This window comes from Prinia subflava, chromosome 8, assembly GCF_021018805.1.
Source record: "Prinia subflava isolate CZ2003 ecotype Zambia chromosome 8, Cam_Psub_1.2, whole genome shotgun sequence".
Classification (NCBI taxonomy): Eukaryota; Metazoa; Chordata; class Aves; order Passeriformes; family Cisticolidae; genus Prinia; species Prinia subflava.
In genome coordinates, this window is record NC_086254.1 from 3,264,925 (window position 1) to 3,290,781 (window position 25,857).

Here is a 25,857-nt window from a genome sequence, read left to right on the forward strand (position 1 = left end):
CGGGAGAAATAAAGAGCAAAAAATTAGGAGGGAGGAAGGGGGGGAATAAAACAAGCCTGGTTTCTCACCATATTTCTTATTGAACAGGTCCTGGACTTGTTCCCGCAGTGTATTAGCAATGTCTATTCTGGAAAGCCTGGCATCATAATTTTCTGTAAAATAAAGAAACAATTATAGATTTCCGCTGGTATATTAAAAGGCACTCTATGACTTTTAAGTAATGCCATTTTCTAATTATAGGAAAGCTCTTATCTTGCAATTAGCTAATCTGTGGAGTGGGTCATTCAAAGTCCTTAAAAATAATCTAAACAGAAATATGTTGGGTTATTTTTCCCTCGCCTGTTTGCTAAGAATAAAAGCCACGTGAAATTGAAGATTCAGTCGTGATAATTACTGGCATTAAAATATAACACACTCCAAAGCCTCTCAGAAAATCTAAAGGCTTTGAAAAAAGCTCCCCATCCTTGAGCAAACCCTCACAGGCTCCCAGGGCCCCAGAAGAGATGCCTGAGCAGGGCCTGTCCAGCCCACAGGCTTTTCACCATCACTCCATCCCCCAAGGGAGCCACCATGCTGCTGTCAGCTAAACTTGAGTGGCTTTTATACAAACATCACACAGGTGGAAAAAGCCCCAGAAAAGACACACCTCTAGGCTTGGAAGCTTAATTATGCACCTCACAAGGTCAGACAGGGACATAAGCCGTGTTGGTTAATTAGGGCACCATGCAGAGCACTTCAAGCCTCTTCTTGGACCTGCGGGACTGCCTGTCCTGGCTGTGCATCTTGTCCTCTAGCTGCCTGTGCTTGCCTTCCTCTCACCCCACCTCCTTCTCTCCTTCCTCCCAGCCTTGTCTTCTTCCTCTGCAAACCCACCAAGCCCCAACACCTTCAGCACTCCCTTCCCAGGTCCCATGCAGCCTCCACAGCGGGCCAGGGGCTCTGCCTCAGCCCCCACAGAAGCCCCCAGCCCCACACCTTGAAAGCCCTGTCTCTTCACAGCGTCCTCCAGCAGCGCCTCGCTCGAGTCCCTCTCGTCGGCAGCTGAGACAGGGGACATAAGAGGAATTAGGATCCACAGAGCTGCCAAGGGGGTGCATGGGAGGGGGTTTCCAGCCAAAAAACAAGGTGGGGAGGGAAGGCTGTAGGGAAGACTCTCACTCCTCTCCTAGCTAGAGAGAGCCCAGCTGCCGGGTGTGTCTCAGCCTACCTTTGGCTGCCGGGCTGTCTGACACCGACTCCTTCACGCCCTCTGCCAGCAGCTCCGGCCTGGAAAACAGGGAGAAGCAGAGGGCACGTGAGTGAGCTCCCTGCCAGGGACAACCTGCTGCTCCAGCATCCTCGGGACACCGCTCCTACAGCCACAAAACATTCACTCACTCTGGCTAATGCCGTTTAAAAGCTCCTGCAACACAGTGGGAGAACTTTGGACATAGTTTTCATGCTGACAGACTCTTTAATGAGCTGATGTGTCACTCCTTGGGATGAGATTAGGCAGGTGATGACTGAGCAGCTTAAGTCAGCAGTTACAGACTTTCAGTGGATATGGTCCTGAATATTTCTTAGGGATGGGGGAAGTTGTGCATGGCTTCTTTCAACATAAAATTGACCCCAAAAATTGAATTGCCATTTATTATTATTGCCTAACGCTAAAGCTGCATAGTGAGGTGATAGTAGGGCTTGTTAACAAGGTGCACTGAAGCTGTGTCAGAAAGAAATGGATCTGAGATCAGGACAGGAGAAATTCCAAAATATAGCTGGGCTGATCTGAGAGCTGCTACTCTGACACCACAAAATACTTATTTTCTGTTTCAGCCACCTGCAACATTGGTTATGCCAGCATTTGGGTGAGAAACTGCCTCCAAAGTACTTAAGACATCTTAAAATCCATCTCTGCTGGATCTGTTCCCTCATTCAGGGCAATGCAATTGCTTTACATTGGTTGTGGTTTTTCACAGCCCTCCCACAGCTCTTATCCCTCACTCCCCAGCACAGGGTCAGCATCTTTCCTCATGTCTGCAGCATCCTATGTGCACATATGCACATCTGGACCTCAGCTGGAGACACTTTCTGTAGGAAAACCCCCCAGGGCTCCCCACTGCATCAGGGCACTCTGAAGTTTAAGGTCTCTTCACCCATCCTGCTGAGTGGCCAAACCTTTGCAAAAGCAGGTTAAAAACCCAAAAGGAGTGAAGGGACAGATGACAACACCATCGCTGCCTCCCACAGATGGCTCCAGCAGGGCAACAACCCTTGTCTGTTCTAATCAAGCAAATTTATTGAAGAGGTGGGTGCTCCCCAGGACACTGCAGAGCAGCAGGAGCTCTGAGCAAACCCATCCTCCCCAAAGCCACCTGCCTTACCTTTTAATGACAAACTGGATGTTGTTGCTGGCTTGCAGGATCTTCTTCAGCTTTGCAATCCCAAAGCAGTTGGGGCGGCGCAGCAGGATGCCTTCTGGCAAGCCCACAACAAACAGGTCCTCAGGGTACATCAGGAACTTGGAGTAGGGGACTTTGACTGGCTCTGATATTCCTATGGCTTTCGCTGCATGGGGGGACCCAATCTCATTAGTTTGCTGCACCTCCATGTCAGGTCTAAGCAATAGCAACATGGTATGCTGCTGGAGGGACTGAAGAGGGTTTTGGGGAGTTTGTGGTTGCTTTGTGCTTCATGAGGATGTCCCTGGCACTGGCAGACATGAGATGAGGGACAGAGCCATGCAGCCACCTGGAGCTGGCTTTTGCATTTGCTACATTATCACAGCCTGCCTTCCTATAAAGGCTGCAGGCATCCCTCCACAAGGCAATGGAAGCCCCCATCCAGACCCCCATGGAAACTCCTCTGCTAAGTGAGGGGACAGGGGATGTGCCTGGGGATGCCCCATCAGCCTGTGCAGCCCAGTGTGGTGAGGACTCCCCTTGCTCTGCTGAATACTGCCTAAAGCAACCAAACAGCCAATGCCAAGCAGTGCTATTTGGGTGGATGAAAAACCAGTTTTGTGTTTATTTGGCACAGCTTGATTTTTGGTAGCAGGGGAAGGCCACAGAAGTGGCTGCTTTGAGAAGCTACTAGAAGCTTCCACCACATCTGACAGAGCCAATCTTTGATGGCTCTGAAGATGGACAAGCTACAGAGTCAATTAGAGAGGTTGGTAATGCCTCTGTGATGACATATTTAACAATAAAATCAAAACAGTGCAGGCAGTTTTTTTCCCCAGGGGTGGGGAAGCACTGTGGCTGCTGCCATTTCGGCACAGCCCGTGGTGAGCCTTGCCTGTCTGGCCACCCCCAGCCAGCCATGCTGCAGGCACAGGGGCAGGGCTGCTGGTGACTTCTCCTTCCCAGTGCCCCACATGAAGAGAGGCATTAAATGGCACCAGCACCACGATGTGCATGGTGGCAGCACGGCCACATGGCCGACAGCAAAAATGTGATGGCCTTCCTGAGCCGTGCAATGACCACCATGGGTGAAAATACTCTCTGACATTTCAAACAAGTGATGGGGGAACCACTTTGGGCCTTCCCTCTGCAGGATGAAGGCTGAAGGTCATGGCAGCAATTCCTGGGCTGCAGCCAGTGAAACAACTTCAAGGCAACCATGGGGAAGAGCTGCAATAACAAGGCTGGAGGAGGTTTCAAATGCATTAGTGAGCCTAGCAGAGAGCAGATGAACAAATCAGATTGCAACTTCACTCAGCTGCTGGTTTGGAAATGGCCAGTGACAAAGCCAGCCCCTGGCATGATGAACACGTGTTAATGACCATCTTACCGTATCGCGAGTTGAACAAAATTTCAACTTGTTTCCTCAAATGACTTAAAATATCCCCTATACCATCTGCAAAACAAAACAAACAATACAGAGAAATGCTCTGAGCATCCAGCTGCTTCCAGGGCAAGCACTGCACAGGTGAGCAGCCCCTGCCTGACCTCTGGCAGAGACAGCCATTCACTCTCCAGGCCCTCAAATCAGTGCTAGTCCTCTACAGCAGCCTCCAAACTGATCTCTTAACATGGAGGGGGGGGCAAGGATGCAGTTACTACAGAGCTATGCTAGCAGTCAGGAGCAAATGGAAAAAATAGAAGGGACAGTAAATTCAAGTACAAGAGGAGAGGACAGAGCCCAGGAACACAATGGTGCCCTTCTGAGGGCAGAGGGTTTGGAGGCTAAAGGCAAAAGCTAAAGGCTTTGCTGATAACATAGGAAGCTCACAAAACCCAACCTAAAATATGTCTGTGTGCATCCATCCTTCCAAAAACCTGCAAGGATGGGCGATGCTCAGAGCTCACCATACACTCACCTGATCCCTCCATCTGCTTTTCCTCGTGTCGAGACTCCTCACTGGACCCTTTCTCTGTCTCTGCCGAGGAAGAAGAGAGTTAGCAGCAGCAGGCACCAGCAAAGACAGACAGGACATAAGCAGGAGCTCTCCAGGTGCTCTGCAGCCACTCAACTGCTCCCTCCCCTCCTAAGCTCTGAGCACGTGTCCCACCAGAGGCTGGGCTGGTACCAGCATGCCAAGAGCTGCATTGGCAGAATAAACTCAGTGCTTCCAGACAGGAGGGATGCCCACCCTTTGGCATGGGCTCCCTGGGCGAGGAGAGACCCAGCAGGAGCAAGGGCAGCCACAGGGCCAGCATACATCCCACAGGTAAACTCCAGGTGTGCACTGGGCAAAGGGGCTTGGGTTTGCAGCATGCTGGAGCTGAAGAGAGGATAGGAAGGAGCAGCAGTGCCAGAAAACCCACCAGTTATTCTATCAGAGCTCCCAGCTGGACTCATTGGGGCCAAGACTCTGGAACTGGGTCTCGAACTCCAGCACTTTGGATCACAAATGGTAATTACTCATTTTTGACACATGCATGAACACCCGTCCTACCGGGCAGCCTCCCAGATGCTTCACTGCTGGTACCTGCTGCTGTTTCCAGGATGTATCTTGATTCATCCGAGGCCACCTGCGAGGGCACCGGCTCATGCATTTCAACCGAAGCAGGTGATCGGTCTGCGGACAAAAACCCACAGGCACCTTTTGATCTGATGCCACTGTCCCCAAAACAGCCTTCAGAGGGTCCTGGCCATCAGCAAGGACTGAGCAAAGGGCCCCCCACTCCCAGGAGTCCCACATACCACCAGAAGGTGCTCTGGGGATGCATCTGCCTTCTTCCTCCCAGAACCACCCAGAGCTCAGCCCTGACACAGACCTGACCTTTCAGTCTGAGGGAAAGAAGCAAAAATCTCTTCCTAAACCTCCACTAGTTCAAATAATTTACTTGGTTTAATTCCATCTAGACACTTGATTTTGACTTAAAAAGCTAATGCTGCTTTGACTTAGCTACTACATGGGGGGAAACAGTTCCACTAATGCTGCCTTCCTCAACAAAATCAACTCTCTTTGGGTTTCCCTTACATTAAACCTGTCTCTCTAAGTGCTTGGCTGTCCAATGCCCTCAAAGACCCATCCAAATTCAGCTTTAAATGAAGTTTCAGCTGGTTTATATACTTCAATCAGGTCACTTCTGACCTCACAGGCTAAATAATCCAAATTTCACCAATTTGTCCCTGTAGGTGAGCACCTCTTTTCTATTAATCCTCCTCCTTCCCTTCAGCTGTATTCTCTCTGATTGAACTCAGTCTTCAAATAAGGCAAGAAAAGGTGGACTCTGGACTTGAGGTATGATCTCCCTGGCACTGGACAAGTGGTAATTCTTCCCACTCCTCCCATGGACCTCCAGCTTACCACGTATCAACCTTCTCCTCTTCCATAAACTGCCAAGTTGAAAATGTTTGATCCACCACTATACCTTGTCCCTTCTCCTACCCCTATAGTAACCATAGATAAGTCTATTGTACACCAATCCTGGAGTGACTCCTCAATAATCACTTTACTAAAGGGACTGCTACAATTTGGGTGCAACAGAGATTGCACTGGTGTGGTGGGGCACTGCTGGCCCCAGAATCACTCCCCCTCAGGCACGTTAGAGTTCTCTTGCTGCCCTCATTCTGTGGAGCTTATTAATGAATGGTTGTAAAGCACGCTGAAAATGCAAACTGCTAACAATCCATTCATTAAACCCTGAGGATCATCCTACCATTTGCTGCAGTCTACAGGACAGGTAAGTGGAAAGCTGACTCTCCCAGCTCTCAAGCATGTCATCTCCATCACAACCCACTGCCACTAGCCTCTCTGGGCAGAAATCTGGGGAATTTCCCCCATCAATGTCAACAATTCCAACACATTTTTAGCATGTGCTTAATATTAAACCTGCCTGCTGTTAGACCTGTTTTTATGAACTCTTCAAAACCAGGTTGGTTTTCTAAATGAAGGACCTCTTCAAAAGCATCCTGTACTCAATACCTGGGATCCTCCACATGAAGCAAAGCAGCAAACCAGTCTTGCTTTCTCCAGGGGGAAGGCAAGATAGGAAAGCAATGAAGGAGAGAGAAAAACAACAAAGAGCCCTAAAACACCTTCCAGTGCTCCCAGAAAACCTCAACATGTTCCTGTGTCAGCTAAGGAAGACCACTGCAGGTACGTGGGGGAACCTTACGTGCTGGGAAACACCCTGCAAGTGCCTCCTCTCAAAGCGAAATGCTGAAACATCATGCGGCAACCCTGCCTGTGCAGCGACCGCCGCTCCCAGCAGGGACCCCAGCAGCTACCTGGTACGGTGATCTGGATGATGTTCAGCTCGTCTGGTTCGATTTTGATCTGCCTGAGCCCACCTAGCTCTCCTGAGGTACCTATGGGGAAAGGCAACGGAAGGCAGTCGCCAACAGGATCCGGTATCTGCCCACACCGCACCGATGCAGGGAGAGCGTGAGCGGCTTCACCTCAGCGCCAGCCGGGCCTGCCACAGCAGCAAGGCCCAGCAAGCATCGAGCCCACGGCATGCAGGGACACCTGTGGGCATGGCTTGTGCAAACAGCTTGGCTGGCAGGAGCTCTTGGTGCCCTTAACTGGCAGCTGGACCTTGTTAAATGCTCTTTTCCTGGCTCTCTTCACTTAAGATGAACCAGGCCACCAACGGGTGTTGGTGGAGTCACCAGGGGAGCTGTCTCCAGTGGGTGGCTCCTGGCAATTTTAATGCTCCCAAACTCATGCCTGGAACTTGCCCCTATTCTCAGAGGGCTGCCTGAAGCTGCATCACACCAAGACAAGACCAGCTGAACCCTGCTGAAATTCAGTGTGGTTTCAAGCCCAGCAGATGAAAGCCTGTGCTGACCAGCTGTCCCAGGAGGAGGCTGTCCCAGGAACAGGCTGCCCACAGTCCTCAGCCCAGCCTCCTCTTGTCTCAAGATAAATGTCCTCACTTAGGGTGGGATAGATCCACTGCAAGGTGCTGAGTCCCAGCTTGCAGCTTGGAAAGGCAAAACAGCATGGCTTGGTGTGGTGTTACAATGGGTCCAAGCCCCTAAATCTATGGAAAAGCTTTTCATTGATGGTGCTCAGAATACCAGCACTGCTGACTTCTCAGTGGTGGCTTTCAAAGGAGGTCAGAGAGCAAAGACTTCCCCTAGCTTTGCATTTAAGCACATGCTTAAGTCTCACTATTTCAATTTGTGCATTTTTAGCCCTCAGCTGGAGGGTCAGAGGGTAAGAGCCTTCATCTCTGCATCAATCAAATGGGGATAAAGCCCCTAGAGAACTGCACTGTGGTGCAATCATGCAACTGATGTCACACATTCAAGTTAGTTTGCAGGCATATTTCTCTAGTGTGCCCCCATAACATTGTCTTGCAAGAGAAAATGAATTATTCCTCACCTGGTTCACAGCCTTCAGAAACATTACACTTCTCAGACCTGAAAGGGAAAGGCAGACAACAAAGGGGGTCATGGTGTAAGAGAAAAGAGAGCTGAAAATGCAGTGGTGTGTGGACTGATCCTGGCAGGAGGGAGAAATGCTGCCTGGTATCACAGAGGGCTGCAAGAGCTACACAGGGGTCCCCAGGGTCACTACACCCAGGGTCCCAGCAGTGGTAGAGCACCCATGCCTGCAAGGTCTGCCAGTTTCTCTGCAAATAATCCCTGCTCTCAACCCCACCCTGCTCCTGCACCCTTGCTGATGGCAGCCCTGCCTCTAGACACCCATGGATGGAACTGCAGCAGAGAGCTCCTGGAAACAAGAGAGGTTGTTTTTGAGCCCAAAACTTGGTTGGCTCCATCCCTTTGTGACAGGGAGCAATGCATAAGTATTACTACAACGTGGTTGCTCATGGAGGTAAAAAAAATAGGGAGAAAGGAAAAATCAATTGGTTCGGTAAATATTTATTCTGTTCAAAGCTTTTCTTCACTGAAAACTGGGCACTATCCCAAATTTCCATCTACAGTTAACTTCACATGCTCAGGAATTTACACAAGTTGTTCTGCATCCAAATGAGATTATTTTGCATTCTCAGGATGCGTGTGCTTCCTTGTCTCTCTCCTGAACAAGGACAACCACGGTTCTTTAGCAGTAAGGGACCCAAGGAACCACTCTGGAAAATGCACTCCACAATGCTGGTCCTTCAGGGGGAAGGAAAATCCTCCTGAGCCAGTGCCTGTTGGCTCAGGAGGGATGTGCAAAAGCACTTCTTGTTTGCCTCAATCCACTCAGGAGCATCAGCAGAACAAACCACAACACAAGCCAGGAGTGCTTTTGAAATGTTCTTCCTAAATGTGGAAAGGCCAAAAGGATCATTGGTCAGGAAGGTACTGTAGATACAACCTGGGAGCCTTGGGAAGGGTTTTAAACTCTCCCACTTCAGGTCAAAGTAAACAATTCACCAAGGAAATTTGTGGGGAGGGATTCCCTGGGGAGTGCATTACACCTCACAGTGTCTGGCCCTTCTCCTGGAGTATTGGCCACTGCACTTTCCCTGGAGCAGGACTTTGACAGGGGGGGACCATTCCTATGGAAACACCCCTACCAAGGCACAGAAGAAAATCATTTGCAGAAAGAAAAAAAAAAAACAATCTCCCACAAAGCCTCCTTTGAAGCTGATGATACCCAGAAAGCTGGAGACAAACGCCAGCCCTGCAGTCTGGGCAGCTCAAGAGGTCTCTGTCCCCCAGAGTTGTGGTATTTCAGTACTGGCCATATTTCCAGGCTCACATTGCCTGCTCTAACGCTGCAGGTTCTGCTGTCCCAGACATGCTTCAGGGGCAGGCAGCAGCCACATCCATGGGAACAAACCTGAAACAGCACTGGGGAGAACCAGAAGAGACTCCAACCTGTCCCAGGTTCATGTCATCGAAGAGCCAAGAAAGGGAGGAACCCAAGAGATGTCATGGATGGGACAAAGACAAGTTACCTTATTTCCCCATCCTGAGCAGCACAGGTTAGAGCCACAGAGCACTGTCTGAGGCACCAGCTGGGGGAGCTGTCAGTGCTGGGCACTGAGGCTTTGTGCCAGAGAAGCTGAGGAGCATTCTTCACTCCATTTGTGTGAGGCAAGGCTGGGAGAAGGTTCCTTTTCTTATAGCAGTTCATAATGCTATAAACTGCTGCCCTGCCTCTCTTCCTTAAAGTGATTTTAAAGGCTAAATTACACCTTGCTTCCACTGAATTAAGAATTAAAGAAACTGGTGCTAGAAAGAGAAAAACACCTCCTGGATCTCCCAGTCTGGGTTGGAAAGCTGTATGCTATGTGATATATGCTCCACAGGTGCTGCCAGCATGTTTTGGACCTGTCTAGCTCATGGCACTGCTGTAACAGAAACAGGTACTCTCATAAAAAACCTCCTGCTGCAATGCATAACCCCCCCTTTATTAAATGCACTGTTAGGCTCCCTGTGAGCTTCTAAACAAGCAACACTTAATTAGCAGGATGCTGCTACAGTGTGGGCTGAGGGTAAACCTTTTAGGTTGTGCATTAACACCAGAGACAGTTCCAGCAGATAATCCCAGGCACGGCCCTCATTTCATCAGTTTTGCTCAAAATGAATGATTCTAAACTTTTGGCTTGCAAAAAGACAGGTCTGCTTGGCCTCCTCCTGTGCTGACTAGCTGTACCATTGCAGTGGGATTTTAGGGAGGCAGGAAAGCAACACCAGTTTCCCTTTATGGACTTACAACATCTCCCTGATGCTCCAACTTACTGAATCACACTCATGGCACCCTCCTGCACCCACTGGACACTGCTGATGAACACGTCAGTAACCTGCAGTGCACATTAATAGCCTCAAAATAACTCTCTGAGGATGTCACTTTTCAGGGAACAGGGACAGAAGTCCCACTTACCTACTGTTGGCCTGAGAGGTCCCCACCAGTTCCAGCATGGCCCCACGGTGAGGCTCAGGGGAGATCTCCCGGGGAGGGCTGGAGGGCTCCAGTTTGGTTGGATCTTTGGTAAATTTGCTTCCTGTTGCCAGGCGTGCATGGTGGGTTTTGGGAGAAAAGCAAAACCAGGGTTAGTGACTGGAGATGCCAATGTTGCAGCTTGTTCCCCTCCTGGTCCCAGAGCTGAGGTCAGGGAGGGAGAGTAGGTTTTCAAGAGTCACCTGCTGGCAAAGACAAGGATGCAGATTCCATTGGGTTCACATCTTAAAATATTAGCAAGACATCTGCTTAAACCTATCCATAACTATGTGTGAGCTGGGAAGCCCTGCCAGGAAAGAGCATCTCCAGAAAGGGCTGGCTGACAGGACAAGGGTTCCAAGAGGTAGGGACTAAGGTCAGAAAACCCAGGGCCATGGATCACTGCTGTAGGAGCAGCCCTGAAGTGGGGACAGCCCTGTCCCAAGGCAGGGGATGTGCTGCACTGGATGGAGCCTGGCAAAACACAGAGTAGCAGAGGCACAGGCAGCCCTGTCTCACAGCTCCAAGCCCACCCAGCAGCAGGAGAAATCTCTGTCACAGTGACACAGAGAGGGACAGAAGCATCCTGCCACCATGAAAAACTTCCTCCCTCCCTTCCCTGTTCCTCAGCAGCCTGAAAGGAGCTGAAATGAAGCCTCAATAGTGACCTTGGAGAGGGAAAGAGTAATGTGAAGGTGGAGCAGGAAATAAAATCAGGCAGGGAAGGTGAGCAAAGAGCTGAAGAATGAGGGCTGGGGGAAGGAGGGGATGAGACTACATTGTGAGGCTGCAGGAACCACAAGGTGTCTTGTTAAGCAGATGTTGTCAAAAGCCCTTTGCTGGTCTCAAAGCACCATCACAACATCCTCACCCTTCTAAAACGTATTCCATCTATGGGAACCTGATGCCACTTTCCTTTTGCTTCCAGCCTGCAAGAAAGGGCAGGGCGCTGGCAATAGGATCAGCAGGAATACAGAACCCTAAAGACACCATTTATCTACCTACAGTCCAAAAGGCTCCTTTTAATTTGTGCTTTCTATGAACCAAATCCTGTTCTTGCACCAGCAGAGCCTGCCTGAAGCCGCTACCCAGGGGAGTAACAAAAATAGGTTTCCTAGCAGTGGTGGGTATTTTAATTAAAGGGTGAGCAAAACTTTCTGGGGAAGCTTTGGGATACTTTGCAAATGGCAACTTAAAATACAGCTCTGCTCAGAAAATAATGTCCTTGCAGAAATGGCACCTCCTGACTCAGCAGATGTGGGTTTTTTTTGCACAAGCTGACGCAAACCACAGAGAGCCAGGTTTAATGGGTTTTGCTTCTGTTAGCCCTGCAGGGACCTGTCAGGAGAGTGGGAGCTGTCACCCAGCTCTGCTGGGTTTGCTTCCTCATCTCTGAATATCCACTTGCACCTCCATACCATGTAATCCACAAACTCATAGCACCTCCATCAGCAGGCACATGATGCCTTGCAGCCATTATGCAAGGAAAATCCAAGCATCCCAAAACACAGTTCAGTGCTCCATCCCTTGGGGATGGGCTAGAGCTTTAAAAAAATCCTTTTCTTGAGAAAAAAAAAAGCCATTAACAGTTTTAGACAAAGAAATCCCCCATGTAGGTGGGACACCCTCCAGGTTCTGCTTTTTGGGATCTCCTTTGGGTGGCTGCAGCATCATCACGCCCAGGAAGCACTCTTAGGGCTGGGGCTGTTGTGGGGCCAGAGTGACAATTTGGCTGGCAGAGATATCTGGGAAGAAGGTGTCTGGAGAGCTATCAGCATGTGTGGTTGGCAGCTCAGGGTTAAAAAACAAAAAACAAAAAACAAAACACCACCCCAAAACATGTCTTTACTTGTGGGACAAGCCCAGGCAACCCAGGACCCGGGTGTGATAAATTTGGGTGCAATGCCATATTCCAGGTGTGTGTGTGTGCCACATTCCAGGTGTGTGTGTGTGTGTGCCATGTTCCACGTGTGTGTGTGTGTGTGCCACATTCCAGGTGTGTGTGTATGTGTGTGCCATGTTCCAGGTGTGCATGTGTGTGCCATGTTCCAGGTGTGTGTGTGTGTCATGTTCCAGGTGTGTGTGTGCCATGTTCCAGGTGTGTGTGTGTGTGCCATGTTCCAGGTGTGTGTGTCTGTGTGCCATGTTCCAGGTGTGTGTGTCTGTGCCATGTTCCAGGTGTGTATATGTGTCTGCCATGTTCCAGGTGTGTGTGTGTGTGCCATATTCCAGGTGTGTGTGTGTGTACCATATTCCAGGTGTGTGTATGTGTGTGCCATATTCCAGGTGTGTGTGTGCCATATTCCAGGTGTGTGTATGTGTGTGCCATATTCCAGGTGTGTGTATGTGTGTGCCATATTCCAGGTGTGTGTGTGTGCCATATTCCAGGTGTGTGTGTGTGTACCATATTCCAGGTGTGTGTATGTGTGTGCCATATTCCAGGTGTGTGTATGTGTGTGCCATGTTCCAGGTGTGTGTGTGTGCCATATTTTAGGTGTGTGTGTGTGTGCCATGTTCCAGGTGTGTGTGTGTGTGTGTGCCATATTCCAGGTGTGTTTATGTGCCATATTCCAGGTGTGTATGTGTGTACCATATTCCAGGTGTGTGTTCATGTGCCGTGTTCTAGGTGTGTGTGTGTGTGTGCCATATTCCAGGTGTGTGTGTGTGTGTGCCATATTCCAGGTGTGTGTTTATGTGCCATATTCCAGATGTGTGTTTATGTGCCATGTTCCAGGTGTGTGTGTGTCTGCCATATTCCAGGTGTGTGTGTGTGCCATGTTCCAGGTGTGTGTATGTGTGTGCCATGTTCCAGGTGTGTGTGTGCCATGTTCCAGGTGTGTGTATGTGTGTGCCATGTTCCAGGTGTGTGTGTGCCATGTTCCAGGTGTGTGTATGTGTGTGCCATATTCCAGGTGTGTGTGTGCGTGTGTGCCATGTTCCAGGTGTGTGTGTGTGCCATATTCCAGGTGTGTGTATGTGTGTGCCATGTTCCAGGTGTGTGTGTGTGTGTGTGCCATGTTCCAGGTGTGTGTTTACGTGCCATATTCCAGGGGGGTGTTTATGTGCCATATTCCAGCTGTGCATGTGTGTGCCATGTTCCAGGTGTGTGTGTGCGTGTGTGCCATGTTCCAGGTGTGTGTGTGTGCCATATTCCAGGTGTGTGTATGTGTCTGCCATGTTCCAGGTGTGTGTGTGTGTGTGTGCCATGTTCCAGGTGTGTGTTTACGTGCCATATTCCAGGGGGGTGTTTATGTGCCATATTCCAGGTGTGTGTGTGTGCCATGTTCCAGGTGTGTGTGTGTGCCATGTTCCAGGTGTGTGTGTGTATGCCATGTTCCAGGTGTGTGTGCCATATTTCTGAACTCCCTCCCCACCATTTTGTCACTGAAAAAATAACCTTTTGTTATTTTTTAAAAGAAAATCAAGTTATCAGCTGGATGATGACAGCACTTCCCAGCCAAAAATAAAAATTAAAAAAAAAAGATTACCAGTGAGGAACACAGCAGTGATTTTCTTCCTCTTGAAAGCACAGATATATACCATGAACTCCTTGTATTGTGGCTCAGCCTGATTCAGAAGCCAGCCCAGCCTTACACACCAGGAATTCTCACTTAAACCTTCAAAACTCAATTTTTAAGGGGAGTCCAAAGCTTGCAGTGATCGCAGGTAAAGGCAATCTCAGCATGTCCTGGTGTGGGGCACAGATAAGGCTTCTCCTTATTGAGTATAACTGCATGTGTCCTGCAATTCCTCTGCTCACAGGTGACATTATTTCAACTCTGCTTCTCTGGATAACCTTTCAATTTTGTGGGCAATATATCAAAGGATTTGGAGAACGTACCTGTAAAAATTCTTTCGTCAAACATCCTAGGAGAAAAGGAGAAACAAAAAATAATTAGAAATAGATGCTGCTATTGGCTCCAATGACTGAATTGGAGGTTTAATAAATGAATAGCATTAAACCAAGTCAAACTAGTAGTTTTTTTCATTTTCTAAATGACTTTTTCAGCTAAAAAAGGCATTTTAGCCTGTTATGCAGCCAAACAACCTTATGACATATGCTTTTTAACTAAAGCACCTCTAAATCTGCTTATAAGTCATTCTCTTAATTTAACTTATTAAAATGAGGCTGCAGTAGGCTGGCTTTACAAAAAGAAATAGAGGACCAAAGTAGCTGTTTCAATTTCCATTGTACACCATTAGCCATGATATCACTGTCTCCTGAATATTGTATTTTGGTGCTACCCACAACTTTGCTCATAGGAGCAAACTGTGTCCAGGGCCACATCCCACAGCCTGGTCCAGCCTGGTGCAGCCTGGACAAAGCAGGACAAAGTGGCTCCTCTGCCCACAGACATCAGGAAATCCCTTTGAGGATGCCTGAATTCCACCAAGGTTGGTGATTTTAGCTCCCCTTTGGGAGCCTTGTCCAGGATTTTTCTGCGCTGTAGTTTCACACCTCTAGGAAGGGAACAGCACAGGTGCTGCATAGGCAGGGACTGGATAAATCAATGTATTATAGAGCAGATTTTCCTGACAAAGAAGCAAAGAGAGATTGCACAGCACAGTGATAACTGGGAGTACATCCACTCCTCCTATCCCAGCAGAAAGGGAGACACCTGGACACAGTGCCTGGCCTGCAGGTGACACATTCTCATCAGCAGATACAGAGGATGTGCACAAGTGATCAGTGAAAAACAAGGTGGACAGGAATCCACCTTGGAATGAACGGCATTGCTCCCATCCACCAAATGTCACTGAAGGTGCTGTAACCACCTTCAAATGTTTGGGGTGGGATCAGCAAAGTTTGGTGCCCATGATCACAAAACAGGCTGACAGAGCTTGGGGGTGATCATGGTACAGCCAGCACTGCCATATCCTTGCAAAAGGAGAGAGAGATGAAAACCAGAGGTTTGCAGGGGGAAAGAGCTTTCAACTGTCTTTTATGAAAGAGGGTGAAAAGAGTTTTCTGTGTCACAACAAACCCTGTGAACATGGAGGGAGCACAGCTCAAATCCCCGACACCCTTGAGCCACACACTTCCTTTTGCTTTCCTTGCCACCCACCTTTTGATGACAAAATGGATGTTGTGCCTCTCCTCCAGTATCCGTTTGAGTTTGGGGACCCCATAGGTGCAAGGTCTCTTGAAAGGAATTTTGTCTGGGATGCCGATGATCTCCACTGCCTCAGGGTCACAGGCAATCTTCCTGTATGGGACAGGCACCATGTGGTCCAACCCCAAGGCTTCAGCTGAAAGATGAACACGTGGTTTGCATTTGCACAAGTGCTTTGTCTTTGACAGATGCTAAAACAAAGGTGTGAGTGCTTGAAGCCAAGCGGAGCAAATGCCTTCTGCCCTCCTCTCTGCTTGGCCCAGATAGTGAGCCCCAGGAGCAGCTCTCCCAAGGGACATGGGACAAAAAGGAAAGCAGCAGCAAACACAGCTGAGTGTCTCCCAAAACCCCCAAACGTGCCCAGTGATGATTGAACTAGGAGTGAGCTGGCCCAAATATCATTCCCAAACTCCTTGTGACCCACCACAGCAGGTTTGAGAGCTCTATGATTCACAAGCTGCATAGCACGTGGAATTATGAACTTGTTAATGCTGGAGAAACCCTCTAAGATTGATTCCAGCTGTTAACAGCAGCACCACGTTCACTAAACCATGCTTTTTTGAACATTTCAAGGGATGGTGACTCCATCACAACCCTGGGCAGCCTGTGCCAGTGCCTGACCATCCTTTCAGTAAAGAAATTTTCCCCAGTGTCCAAGCTAAACCTTCCCTGGAGGAGCTTGAAGCTCTATTTCTCTATTTCCTCTATCACTCGTCACCTGGGAGGAGAAACTGAGTCTCACCTGGCTACAACCTCCTTCAGCTAATTGTAGGGAGCAGGAAGGTCCCCCCTGAGCCTCCTTTTCTCCAGGCTGAGTCCCCACAGCTCCCTCAGCTGCTCCTCAGACTTGTCCTCCAGACTCTTCCTAAGCTCTGTTCCTTTTGGACACGCTCCAGCACCACATATATAAATCACAAGTTAAAGGGCTTGTCTCAGGCCCATAGAAAACTCACAGGTGACACCACACACATCTACAGCCCATCTGTAACTCAGGGGTTACACAGCCTGATAGGGATGGCACGGATGAAGAGCCCACCAGCCCCAAGTGATTTCCCAAGCTTCCACCTGCCCAAATGCCCAGGAACGACACCAAAAGCACTGCCCACGGCAAAGGGAGCACCAACAACATATGCAAGATGGAGAAAAAAGCAGCTGCAACAACAACCACCTTCCTTTTACCTGCCACATGTATGTAAGAGGGCCACATGCCACCACTCCTGGTGCCCAAGTGCTAGGATTCAGCATGCCACATTCCCAGACAGGGCTGTTTTACAGCCCAGTTATAAATTCCTTGACAATGGTGTGGGGTTCCAAACAGAAATATTGACATAACCTTCAGGAGACTGGGAGCTGCTGAGCTAAATGTGTTAGGAAGAGCAGGGAGCTCTAGCATATGGCTTCTGCTGCTGTGTTAGGGAACAAAAATGATTGCTATATAATGATATGCAATCCACAAGCACTGCAGATGCATAATGGGATATTAACTCCTACTCACCATATCTGCTGTTAAAAAGAATTTGCACGCACTCCCTAAGGGTGTTGATGTCTTCAGTTTCTTTTATAAAACTGTCCCACTTATCTATCAAAACAAAATACAAGAAATAAGAAACTTCCATATGGTTCATACACAGCAGATGCACTTTTTTCCTGCAAAGTGCTGCGAAGCAAGAACAAGACTTTAAAAATTATTTCCCTGTTCCTGAGTGAATTTTGCCAGGCTGGCAGACAAGGTCTGGGTCTCTCCAACCCCAGACCTAAGCACTCTCCGTGGCATGTGCAAAATAGATTGCTAAGAAATGACCTCATAAAATCTCTCAGCCCTGGAATGAAAGACCTTCTTGGACAGAGCCAACTCCACCTGGAACGAACCCTTGAAAGGTACAGCCTTTTCACAAGTGCATCTTTTTCATCTTCTCCTCTTTCCCAACCTTCCCACCCGTATTTTTTCTCCACTTTCCAGCAGGTATGGAAAGGCAGCATAGCCCTTGGGTGCTGTGGAGGTGGGGAAATGGCAGTCTCCTCCCCACTGCTGATCCCCCCAGGCACTGCTGCAGAATCCCACTGGGATTAGTGGGTTTCAGTAATTTTGAAATAATGCCAAGTTTTCAGCAGGTATGTGCTGTTTGCAGCTGGGGCAAACAGCCTCTCCCAAAGCCATGCCTTGGTTCCCTGTGCAGGAAGCAGAGATGGGAATTCCCAGCCAGCCAGCAGTGCTCAAGGAACACCAGCAGCATCTTGGAATGGCAGGGATGGACAGCAGCAGAGCTGAAGTGCCTCCAGCACTGCCAGGTCCCTGCAGAGCGTGGAGAGGGCTGGGACACTGCCGGGGACAGATGTGGTGAGGGGAAGCCTTTCACTAAGGCTGCCAGCTGCCTTTAATGCTGGAGCACACACAGACCTGTCTTGTCATGGACGATGGAGAAGAGGATGCGCTTGGATGAGTGCACATTCTGGATGAGGGGACCTCCGGAGACTGATGATTTCTGTCCTGGACAAGAGGGGAGACAAGGAGAAAGGGCTGATGAGAGCCTGACAGTGCTCCAGGCACCAAAACAAGACCCTGGGTGCTGTCCCCCCTCCATGCACCCTGGCCTGTGCAGTGCTGGCCAGCCCAACCCCTGCTATCCCCACTCCTGCTGCCTTTTTGGGGCAAAAACAGAGGTGTGCCCTGCCAGCACCTTGCAGGCACCCAGGGAAGGGCTGGGGGCAGTGCACCACGGTAAGGGCTCTGCTTATTTCCACACAGGCCAAGCTCTACACTGATCTTCATCCAAGAAACACCAAAACCCCCAGCTCGGCCTCTATGAGGCCAAGTTCTACACTGATTTTCATCCAAGGAACACCAAAACCCCCAGCTCTGCTCATCTCCACAGAGGCCAAGCTCTACACAGGTTTTCAGCCAAGGAACACCAAACCCCCACCTTCACTCATTTCCACACAGGCCAAGCTCTACACCAGTTTGAACACCAAACTCCCAGCTCTTCTCATTTCCACACAGCCCAAGCCCTACACAGATTTTCATCCGAGGCACACCAAACCCCAGCTCTGCTCATTTCCACACAGCCCAAGCTCTGCACAGATTTTCATCCGAGGCACACCAAACCCCAGCCTGCCCCCTGCAGGCCGGGGGCGGGCTGCGCAGCGGGCCCTCATGCGGGAGCAGACCCCGGGCTATTACCACAGCAGTCGCTGTACTCCTGTGAGGAAGGCACCTTCAGCTCTCCCGCGGGCCGGGCCAGCAGCGCCTCGGCCGCCGCCGCGGGCCCCGGCAGCCCCGAGGACACCTCCTGCTTGAGGCCGACGGTGGCGGGCAGCGAGACGCCGTAGAGGAAGTTGGTGATGGCGATGGCGGAGGCGCCGTCCTGGGCGGCGGCTTTGGCCACGGGAGTGGCACCAGAGTCCCGGCTGCCCTTGGAGGCGAGGGAGGAACAAGTTAACTCGATGTTGGGGTTGGGCTCTCGGCTGGGCTCATCTGCTGGCCTGAGGGGAAGGAAGGGAGAAGAGGAGGGAAAAACAGGTTCCTTTGGGCCCGTGGCACTGCTGAGCGGCAACAAGCGAGGAGGTGGGTGGGGAAGAAGGGCCGTGCCTGGCAGGGCGGGACGTGCTGCACCGCTGCCAGGTGAGGAGGAGCGCCGTGAGGACCATGACAGGGCTAGAGCACCTCTCCTGTTTGGGAAGGCTGAGAGAGCTGAGATTGTCCAGCCTGGAGAAGAGAGGGCTCTGGGGAGACGTACTCCGGCCTTCCATCACCCAAAGGTACTGGAGAGCTGCAAAGGGACTTTTGACAAAGGCAGGGAGGTACAGGACAATGGGGAACGGCGTCAAACTGGGAGAGGGTTGGTTTGGATTTGATGTTAGGAGGAAATTCTTCCCTATGTGGGTGGTGAGGCCCTGGCACAGGTTGCCCAAGGAAGCTGTGGCTGCCCCATCCCTGGAAGTGTTCAAGGCTGGGCTGGATGGGGCTTGGAGCAACCTGGGATAGTGGAAGGCATCCCTGCCCACAGCAGGGGCTTGGAATGAGATGGTCCTCAGGCCCCTTCCAACACAGACCAGTCTATAGTTCTGTTCTATGATTCAGAAGTTACATCCGTCACTCAAACTCCTGAGCATCTTCAGGCACCTAAATGGTTCTTGTCTTCTTTAAGTGGAGCTGGTTATTCTTATGGTAGTTCAAAGCATTTTTATTAGTTAGGACCAAGCTGCCCAGCTCCATGCCCAGTGCATTTAAGGGGTAAAACCTTTAGTGACCACAATCACTTGGCTCCATTGCCTATGCCAGCACCCATGGCACATTCAAAGGGGAGCTCAGTCAGCCCACAAATGAGTTTCAGACTGAAGAAACCAACCTGCTCCACATGAGACAGGGAGACACAAGCTCACGCAGCTCAAATTCTGCGTGTCCTACTTTTAGCTGTCTCAGCCTGATTTTCCAGAAGCATCAAGCCTTTAGAGGAGGTATTTGGTCATGCTCAGCATTTTTCTGAATGGATCTGAGGTGCTGCCAGCCAGGCAAATGCAGGGGAAACGCTCCTAAAACTACTGAACCCCTTGCATAAATGTGGCCAAAAGAGGGAGTTTGCTCTGCGGCAGTCCCCCACTTCCCTCCTTGTCTGGCATTAAAAAACCCATTTCAGCCTGGGAAGACACTTGCAGCATTTACCCTGGAAATCCCTCTGGAGACAGAAAAGCACTTAGCTTACCGCAGTGGAAATTTTGGCAGAGACACATAAAAAGATGCAGTTAATGTGCATGTTTACACACACTTTTTATAGAAATGAGTCTGAAATGGACTCGAGCCCCCCAGCATGAACAAATCTCTGTGCAAGGCTGGATTTGGCACGGCTGGGCCCAGGTTTATGGGTCTCAAGGAGAAGATGGGACACGGGAGGGACCCTCCTGCCTGTGCCACATAAACATCATCTGCTAGATTGTAAGATGCACCACACCAAGGGCTCGCTGCTCTCTTGCTCCTTGGAGGTCCCCAGGATTACCTTTTTAGCCTGAAGCGGATGCTGTGGCTGTGCTCTAGGATGGCCATCAGGGATTTCACATCATACTCCAGGGGTTTCTTAAAGCTGATCCCCTCAGGCAAGCCGGTGACTGCCAGCGAGCCTGGCTCCTTCAGGAACCTCTCGTAGGGCAAAGGGACCACGCTGCTCTTCCCCATGGCTTCACCTGGGGAGGGGACAGAGTTACACACTGACAAACACCCTGTGCCCCTGACCATGGCTGAGCTGGGCTGGAGGGGGAAATGCAACAGCAAGAAACACCAACAGAATCATTAGGAGAAAAAACGCGTTCCTACCTTTGCACTTAGCATGCAAGGCACTCCAGTTCCTTTCTAAAAGTGCTAATTAATCAAAAGCTCATAAAAGCCAATAAGCAGATGTCTCATCGTTCAGGTTTCACAGCAGAATCCTCAGTTGGGGTCACTTGGCACAAGCCCACCCCTGGGAGTGCCCAGCCATATGCCAGTGAGGTACATGGCCGTCAGCAAGGTGGGAGGCAGCCAAGGGCTGACAAAGAAGGCAGAGGAGCTCGCAATGATTTTTATCTCATGCTTACTGAGATATTCTGGGAACCTCATTTCTAGTCAGTTTTCTTATTTTACCTCCTGGAAGAACGGAAAACAGTTTGATTGCTGTTGCTGTCAAGCAGCTTTGATTCACTTTGACAGACAAGGAAAAAAAAAAACAAAACCAATAATCTCCCTCCATCCCATTATTCATAGACAGTGTGAACATCGATACATTTGACTGCACAAGCACCTCGAGCAGCCCAGAACTCTCACCTGCTCCCCTGAATACCGGCAAGAGAGCCCTACCACATCCCCACCATGTGCCTCTGGCTCCATTTTACCTCTGACACCAAAATCTCCCTAGGGAGTCAGGTACAAATTGCTTTCCCTTCCCTGGCAGCAGCAAACAAGCAGGGAGCACTGCCATTACATAGGGATTTTCTAAACCATGTGAAGAGCCTGTGTTCCCAAACTAGGGCTGCCCTACTATGCTGTGCAGGCAAAACACCATCAGAAAAACAGCCTGCTCTGAAAGATTTCAAGGAATGGCCAAAACCCTCAAGCTACTCTCTGGGGAAAAATTACTTTGGAAACCAACCCAAGCCACTGTGATCAATAAGCATGGTGCTGAAAGCATGAAGCACAAGAAACAGCCATGCAGGAATGCAACCTGTCTGGCAAAGCAGTGTCCAGATGCAGAACATGTGGTGGCATGAGACAGTGCCTGCACCTTCATCTCCAGGCTGAGGGGTAGCCAGAGAAGGTTATGGGACCTTTAAGTTGTTGAGGGATTTTATACTGTGGATTTTCTTTTCAATCTTTTTTTCTTTCTCTTATTAACCCAAAAAAACACAATACCAAAAATCTTACAGAAACACAACAAACCTTGTGACACTGCCAGCAAGTCCTTACTAAAAGTGATTTCTTCAACATGTCCTTTGAAGGAATGCATTATAACTAAGGATGTGCAACTTGCACATGCCATTAAGGCTTCTTATAGGGAGGATTGATAATATTTTAATTAAACAAATAACTGAAGTTTTAAAATAAGCCTTTGAACCAAGACACCATGAGTTTACTTTCTGCAAGCTGACAGTTTCCCTGCCCAACGTGCTGGCTCTAGCAGCTCTCCACCTCCCTCCATCACCTCTCTTCATGACTGGGAGAAGCTCCCAATGTCCACAGTGGCTCCTTATCAACCCAATGCTCAAGAAATCCCCAAGCACATTTTTATGGGGACTGTCTTACTGTCAAGGTGACCTTCAGAAGTCTTGCATTGCTGTGCAGAGACTCATGCTTTAGCTAAAGAGACAATAATCATCACTAATGCCTGTTTAACAGAAGCCACTGGTAATCAGTCATCCTGTTGGTGCAGAGATTACCCAGCTCTGGAGGGAATCTTTTTGGCTGAGCATTTTAAAAGATTTTTTTGTTTCCAATCCTTATTGATGAAAGGATAAAAAAAAAAAGCCCTAAGAATCATTTTTATTAAACTCTCACAGTGCTCTCAGTGTTACAAACAGAATCACCCAGGGGCATTTACTGTCTCCTGTGTATTTCTCCCCACCCAACTAGGACAGGCTCTTCCCAGTGGGAATGAAGGGAGGGCAGCAAGCAGCTCTGTCAGGTTTCTCCACAGAGCAGCTCGAGGATGGAAACAGCTGATATCACTGAAGCAGCACCAAAGGCAGAATTACACCCAGTGCCAAAGCCAAATCCACTGTCCCAGGGATGCCCAACCTCCTCCTGCTGTGGCAATGCTGGCCCTGCTGGGTTGAGGACATGGCCAGTGTGTCCCCACACACCTCCATACACCTTGAAACTGTAAAGAGTCTTACTGATCATCCAATGGATGGGCTGCCTGCTTCATGAACCCCATGCAGATGCACCCTGATCAAGCTTTTCCAATGCAATTATGTATTTATTGTATGTCAGATTTTAATAATTCACATATTCCCGAGAGGACAGCAAAGTTTGGCACTTTTGTCCCGGCAGCAGGACAATGAGACCTGCAGCTTGGAGAGGGAATTCACCAGCAAAAAACACCCTCTGCATTCTGTTCCCTTGGTTCTTCTGCATCATCCCTTCCTTCATTCTTGGGCCCAGCCTTTGGAAGGCAGCAATAGGATCTGATTGCTCCCATTAATGGGAATATTGCCTCCAAGTCCTTTAAGTGGCTTCAGAAAGTTTCAGTGCCTGTCTGTCCCAGGGGATAAGGGATGCCATCTCCCTTTTCTGTCTGTGAAGCCTGTGGAAGATGCCAGCAATAGCCAGCAGCAGCAACTCCTGCATGTGAGCCCTGTGCAGCTGCTGGTAGCTCCCATTACCCCCCTTCCGTCTGTGGGAATGCCCATTCCCAAATCACACACACAAACAGGGGCAAAGCCTGCACTTTGCACTCAGGGAGACCTGCATAACCCCAGCAGACCCTGAACCTCAGATGGTGATGGGGAGCTGCAGCCAGAAAAGCCAAACACCCAGTTCTGCAGCCCGTGCAGCCACAGGGCCTGAACTCCCCTAAAGCATCACACAGAACTAACACAACCCACCCAGCAACAAGGGGAATAATTTGGGCTCATTTTCCCAAGCCAATACTGCTTTTCCTACCCTGACTAGCACAGCTCTAGAGGTGCTGCCAGGGGATGAGCCAGCAGCATGGCCACTGCTGCCAGCCACTCCATGGGGGCTCCAGTGCATCCTTGGGAGAGAGAAGAAGGTGCTGCTGCTGCTCAAGCCACTGCAGATTGGGCCTGGAAGGAGCTCTGCAACCCACTGGGTTCCATACCAACAGCCATATGGTCATCTATATTTAATTGCAGAAGCTTTACTGCTGGGGATGATGCATGTGCTGGAATGGCAGCACCTCGTCTCTTGAAGTTGGGGCTGCAGGGCCACGTGCTAGAAAATCATCTGTTTTCTTTTTAAATAGACCTGCCAGGGAAAAGAGGGAGCAAATCTGCAGAGCTCCACCACAGTGCTATGAAAGAGGAGCTGTGGATGCAGTGGCAGGGATAAAGCCGTGCTTGGAAATCACATTCAGGGCATCACAGAGGCTTCCCCTGGTCAGGGGACACAAAGGATGCTTCATCCAGCACAGGGATTTTTTTGTCCCAGTTTGGGGCACTGGGAAACTAAGAAGCAGTGGCCAAATCCCATCTCAGTGCAGTGCTAACTCTCTACAGGAGCACATTTCACCATGCTGCCCCTGCCAGGCACCTGCTCCCACGCTGAGGAGCCGGGCTGGCAATGGGAGCCACAGCTGGTGGCAGTGCTGGGCAGCTCAGTGAGCCCCAGGGACATTCCACATCCCCAAAGGGAAGCATGAAGGTTCTTACTATAAAGCACATCAAACACTTCCTCTACCATCTTCCTGAGGAGGTACACATCTGATCCCTGGTCCGGGGAGACCCTGAGCACCCTTTGCCCGCACTCCTTTGCCTTCTTCTGCACCTCTGCGTCCTGCTCCTTCCTCTGCTGGATTCCTGCGGGGGAAGAGGAGAAAACAGGAGTCACTGTGGTGGGAAGGGGTGATGCCTCTGGCTGCAGGCAGGTGTCCCAGGTCTCCCAGCCACCTCAGGCCCCAGCTTGGATGAAATCTCACTGGGTTGATCCCTGCAGCCCCCAACGTGCAGGGAAAGGCACTGGCAACAGGCAGCAGCAGGCTCAGTCATCCGGTGCCTGCTCCCTTTTCCCTGGCTTTTCCCACTCAGCCAGACTGAAACATTTATGACTAATTGGGCAGTCCATTTCTAGTCTCTGGTTTCAATCTGCTTAGCCTTCAATCTCTCAGGGAAAGAAAATCCGCCTTTCTTGGAGGCTTTTTTACCCTACAGCATCACGTAGCTCAGTAATACCAGCTATTTCCTGCTAATTTCCCCCATTAAACTTCAAATAAAGCATATCTTCAGCATTGACTTCTTTGCATCTCTAAATGCACAGAAAATTAAACACTACAAATGCGTTATTGCTGTTCTATCCACAGTAATTCGCAAGGGATTTTTGGTGACAAAAGACTAATTCCTTCATCATCCTCAATAGACTCCTACTGGCACATGGATGCTGCTGGGGTGCTCAGGAAGGAGCTCAAAGATCCTTCTGTGGAAAAAGTCCATGGCTGGGACATTACAGGGAATGGGTCAGGAGCAACATGGGATACACACAGAACTAGACACAGGAAAGTCACCGTGCCACCCCTGTAAAGCTCCACATGCCTCCCACAGCATGGCAAAACAGGCCCTGGAAAACTTTTCTGGGTGTTTTACCAAGGTTGTGAAATGCATTTGCATCTGCATCCTCCCTTCTCCACTGACATTAATTCTGATCACTGTCAATTCCCCCCATGCACCAAGAAAGGCAGAACCAGAGGTTCAGATAAAGGAGGGTGTTCAAGTGAGCTCTGTGTCCCAGGGAGATAAGAAGCTTTTTACATCTCCAAGTGATGTCTGCTTTAGATTAATTCAGATCTTTCTAAGAGGGCAGCAAGAAATCAGAGGCTTTTCCTGGGATACTCTCCACTGTGTGCCAGTTATTAGGGCTTTGTGGAGTGGAGCTGAGCCTGGGCCTGTCTAATTCAAGACAGTTACCGTATTTCACCCTGTCTGCAGCATCATCACCTCTACTCAAACCCCATGCTCAAGATTTCTGTTTTCAACCAGATATGGCTATTTCTTTTTGACAAAGGTTTAAATGAAACCAAAGAGAGGGGAATCAGGATCTAGTGCCGGGTGCTTTGCCCCTGCACAGGGGTAGGTCATAAACCAGGATATATCACAGAATCAGAGAACAGCTTGGGTTGAAAGAGACCTCAAAGACCATCTGATTCCACCCCCCTGCCATGGGCAGAGACACCTTCCACTAGACCAGGTTGCTCCTGTTCAGTCTGGCCTTGAACACTTCCAGGGATGGAGCAGCTGCAGCTTCTCTGGGCAGCTTATCCCAGTAGCTCATAACAC

General features: G+C 49.7%; 1 protein-coding gene across 4 annotated transcripts in view; it reads right to left on the reverse strand.

Moving 5' to 3' along the window:
- The window catches only part of GTF2IRD1 (GTF2I repeat domain containing 1), a 67,530-nt gene that overhangs the window by 14,943 nt on the left and 26,730 nt on the right, over positions 1–25,857 (reverse strand). For 3 of the 4 annotated variants that reach the window (XM_063402394.1, XM_063402395.1, XM_063402393.1), the window contains exons 4-20: positions 24,241–24,387; positions 20,379–20,562; positions 18,566–18,867; positions 17,786–17,875; positions 16,883–16,966; positions 15,340–15,523; positions 14,115–14,140; positions 10,217–10,337; positions 7,760–7,797; positions 6,658–6,738; positions 4,910–4,999; positions 4,298–4,357; positions 3,769–3,834; positions 2,361–2,544; positions 1,208–1,266; positions 976–1,041; positions 69–152 (exon numbers count right to left, since the gene is read on the reverse strand). In XM_063402394.1, the coding sequence (XP_063258464.1) occupies positions 69–152; positions 976–1,041; positions 1,208–1,266; positions 2,361–2,544; positions 3,769–3,834; positions 4,298–4,357; positions 4,910–4,999; positions 6,658–6,738; positions 7,760–7,797; positions 10,217–10,337; positions 14,115–14,140; positions 15,340–15,523; positions 16,883–16,966; positions 17,786–17,875; positions 18,566–18,867; positions 20,379–20,562; positions 24,241–24,387 (1,866 nt within the window). The remainder of the gene's footprint in view (positions 1–68; positions 153–975; positions 1,042–1,207; positions 1,267–2,360; positions 2,545–3,768; positions 3,835–4,297; positions 4,358–4,909; positions 5,000–6,657; positions 6,739–7,759; positions 7,798–10,216; positions 10,338–14,114; positions 14,141–15,339; positions 15,524–16,882; positions 16,967–17,785; positions 17,876–18,565; positions 18,868–20,378; positions 20,563–24,240; positions 24,388–25,857) is intronic. The other variant, XM_063402397.1, reaches the window with a different exon arrangement.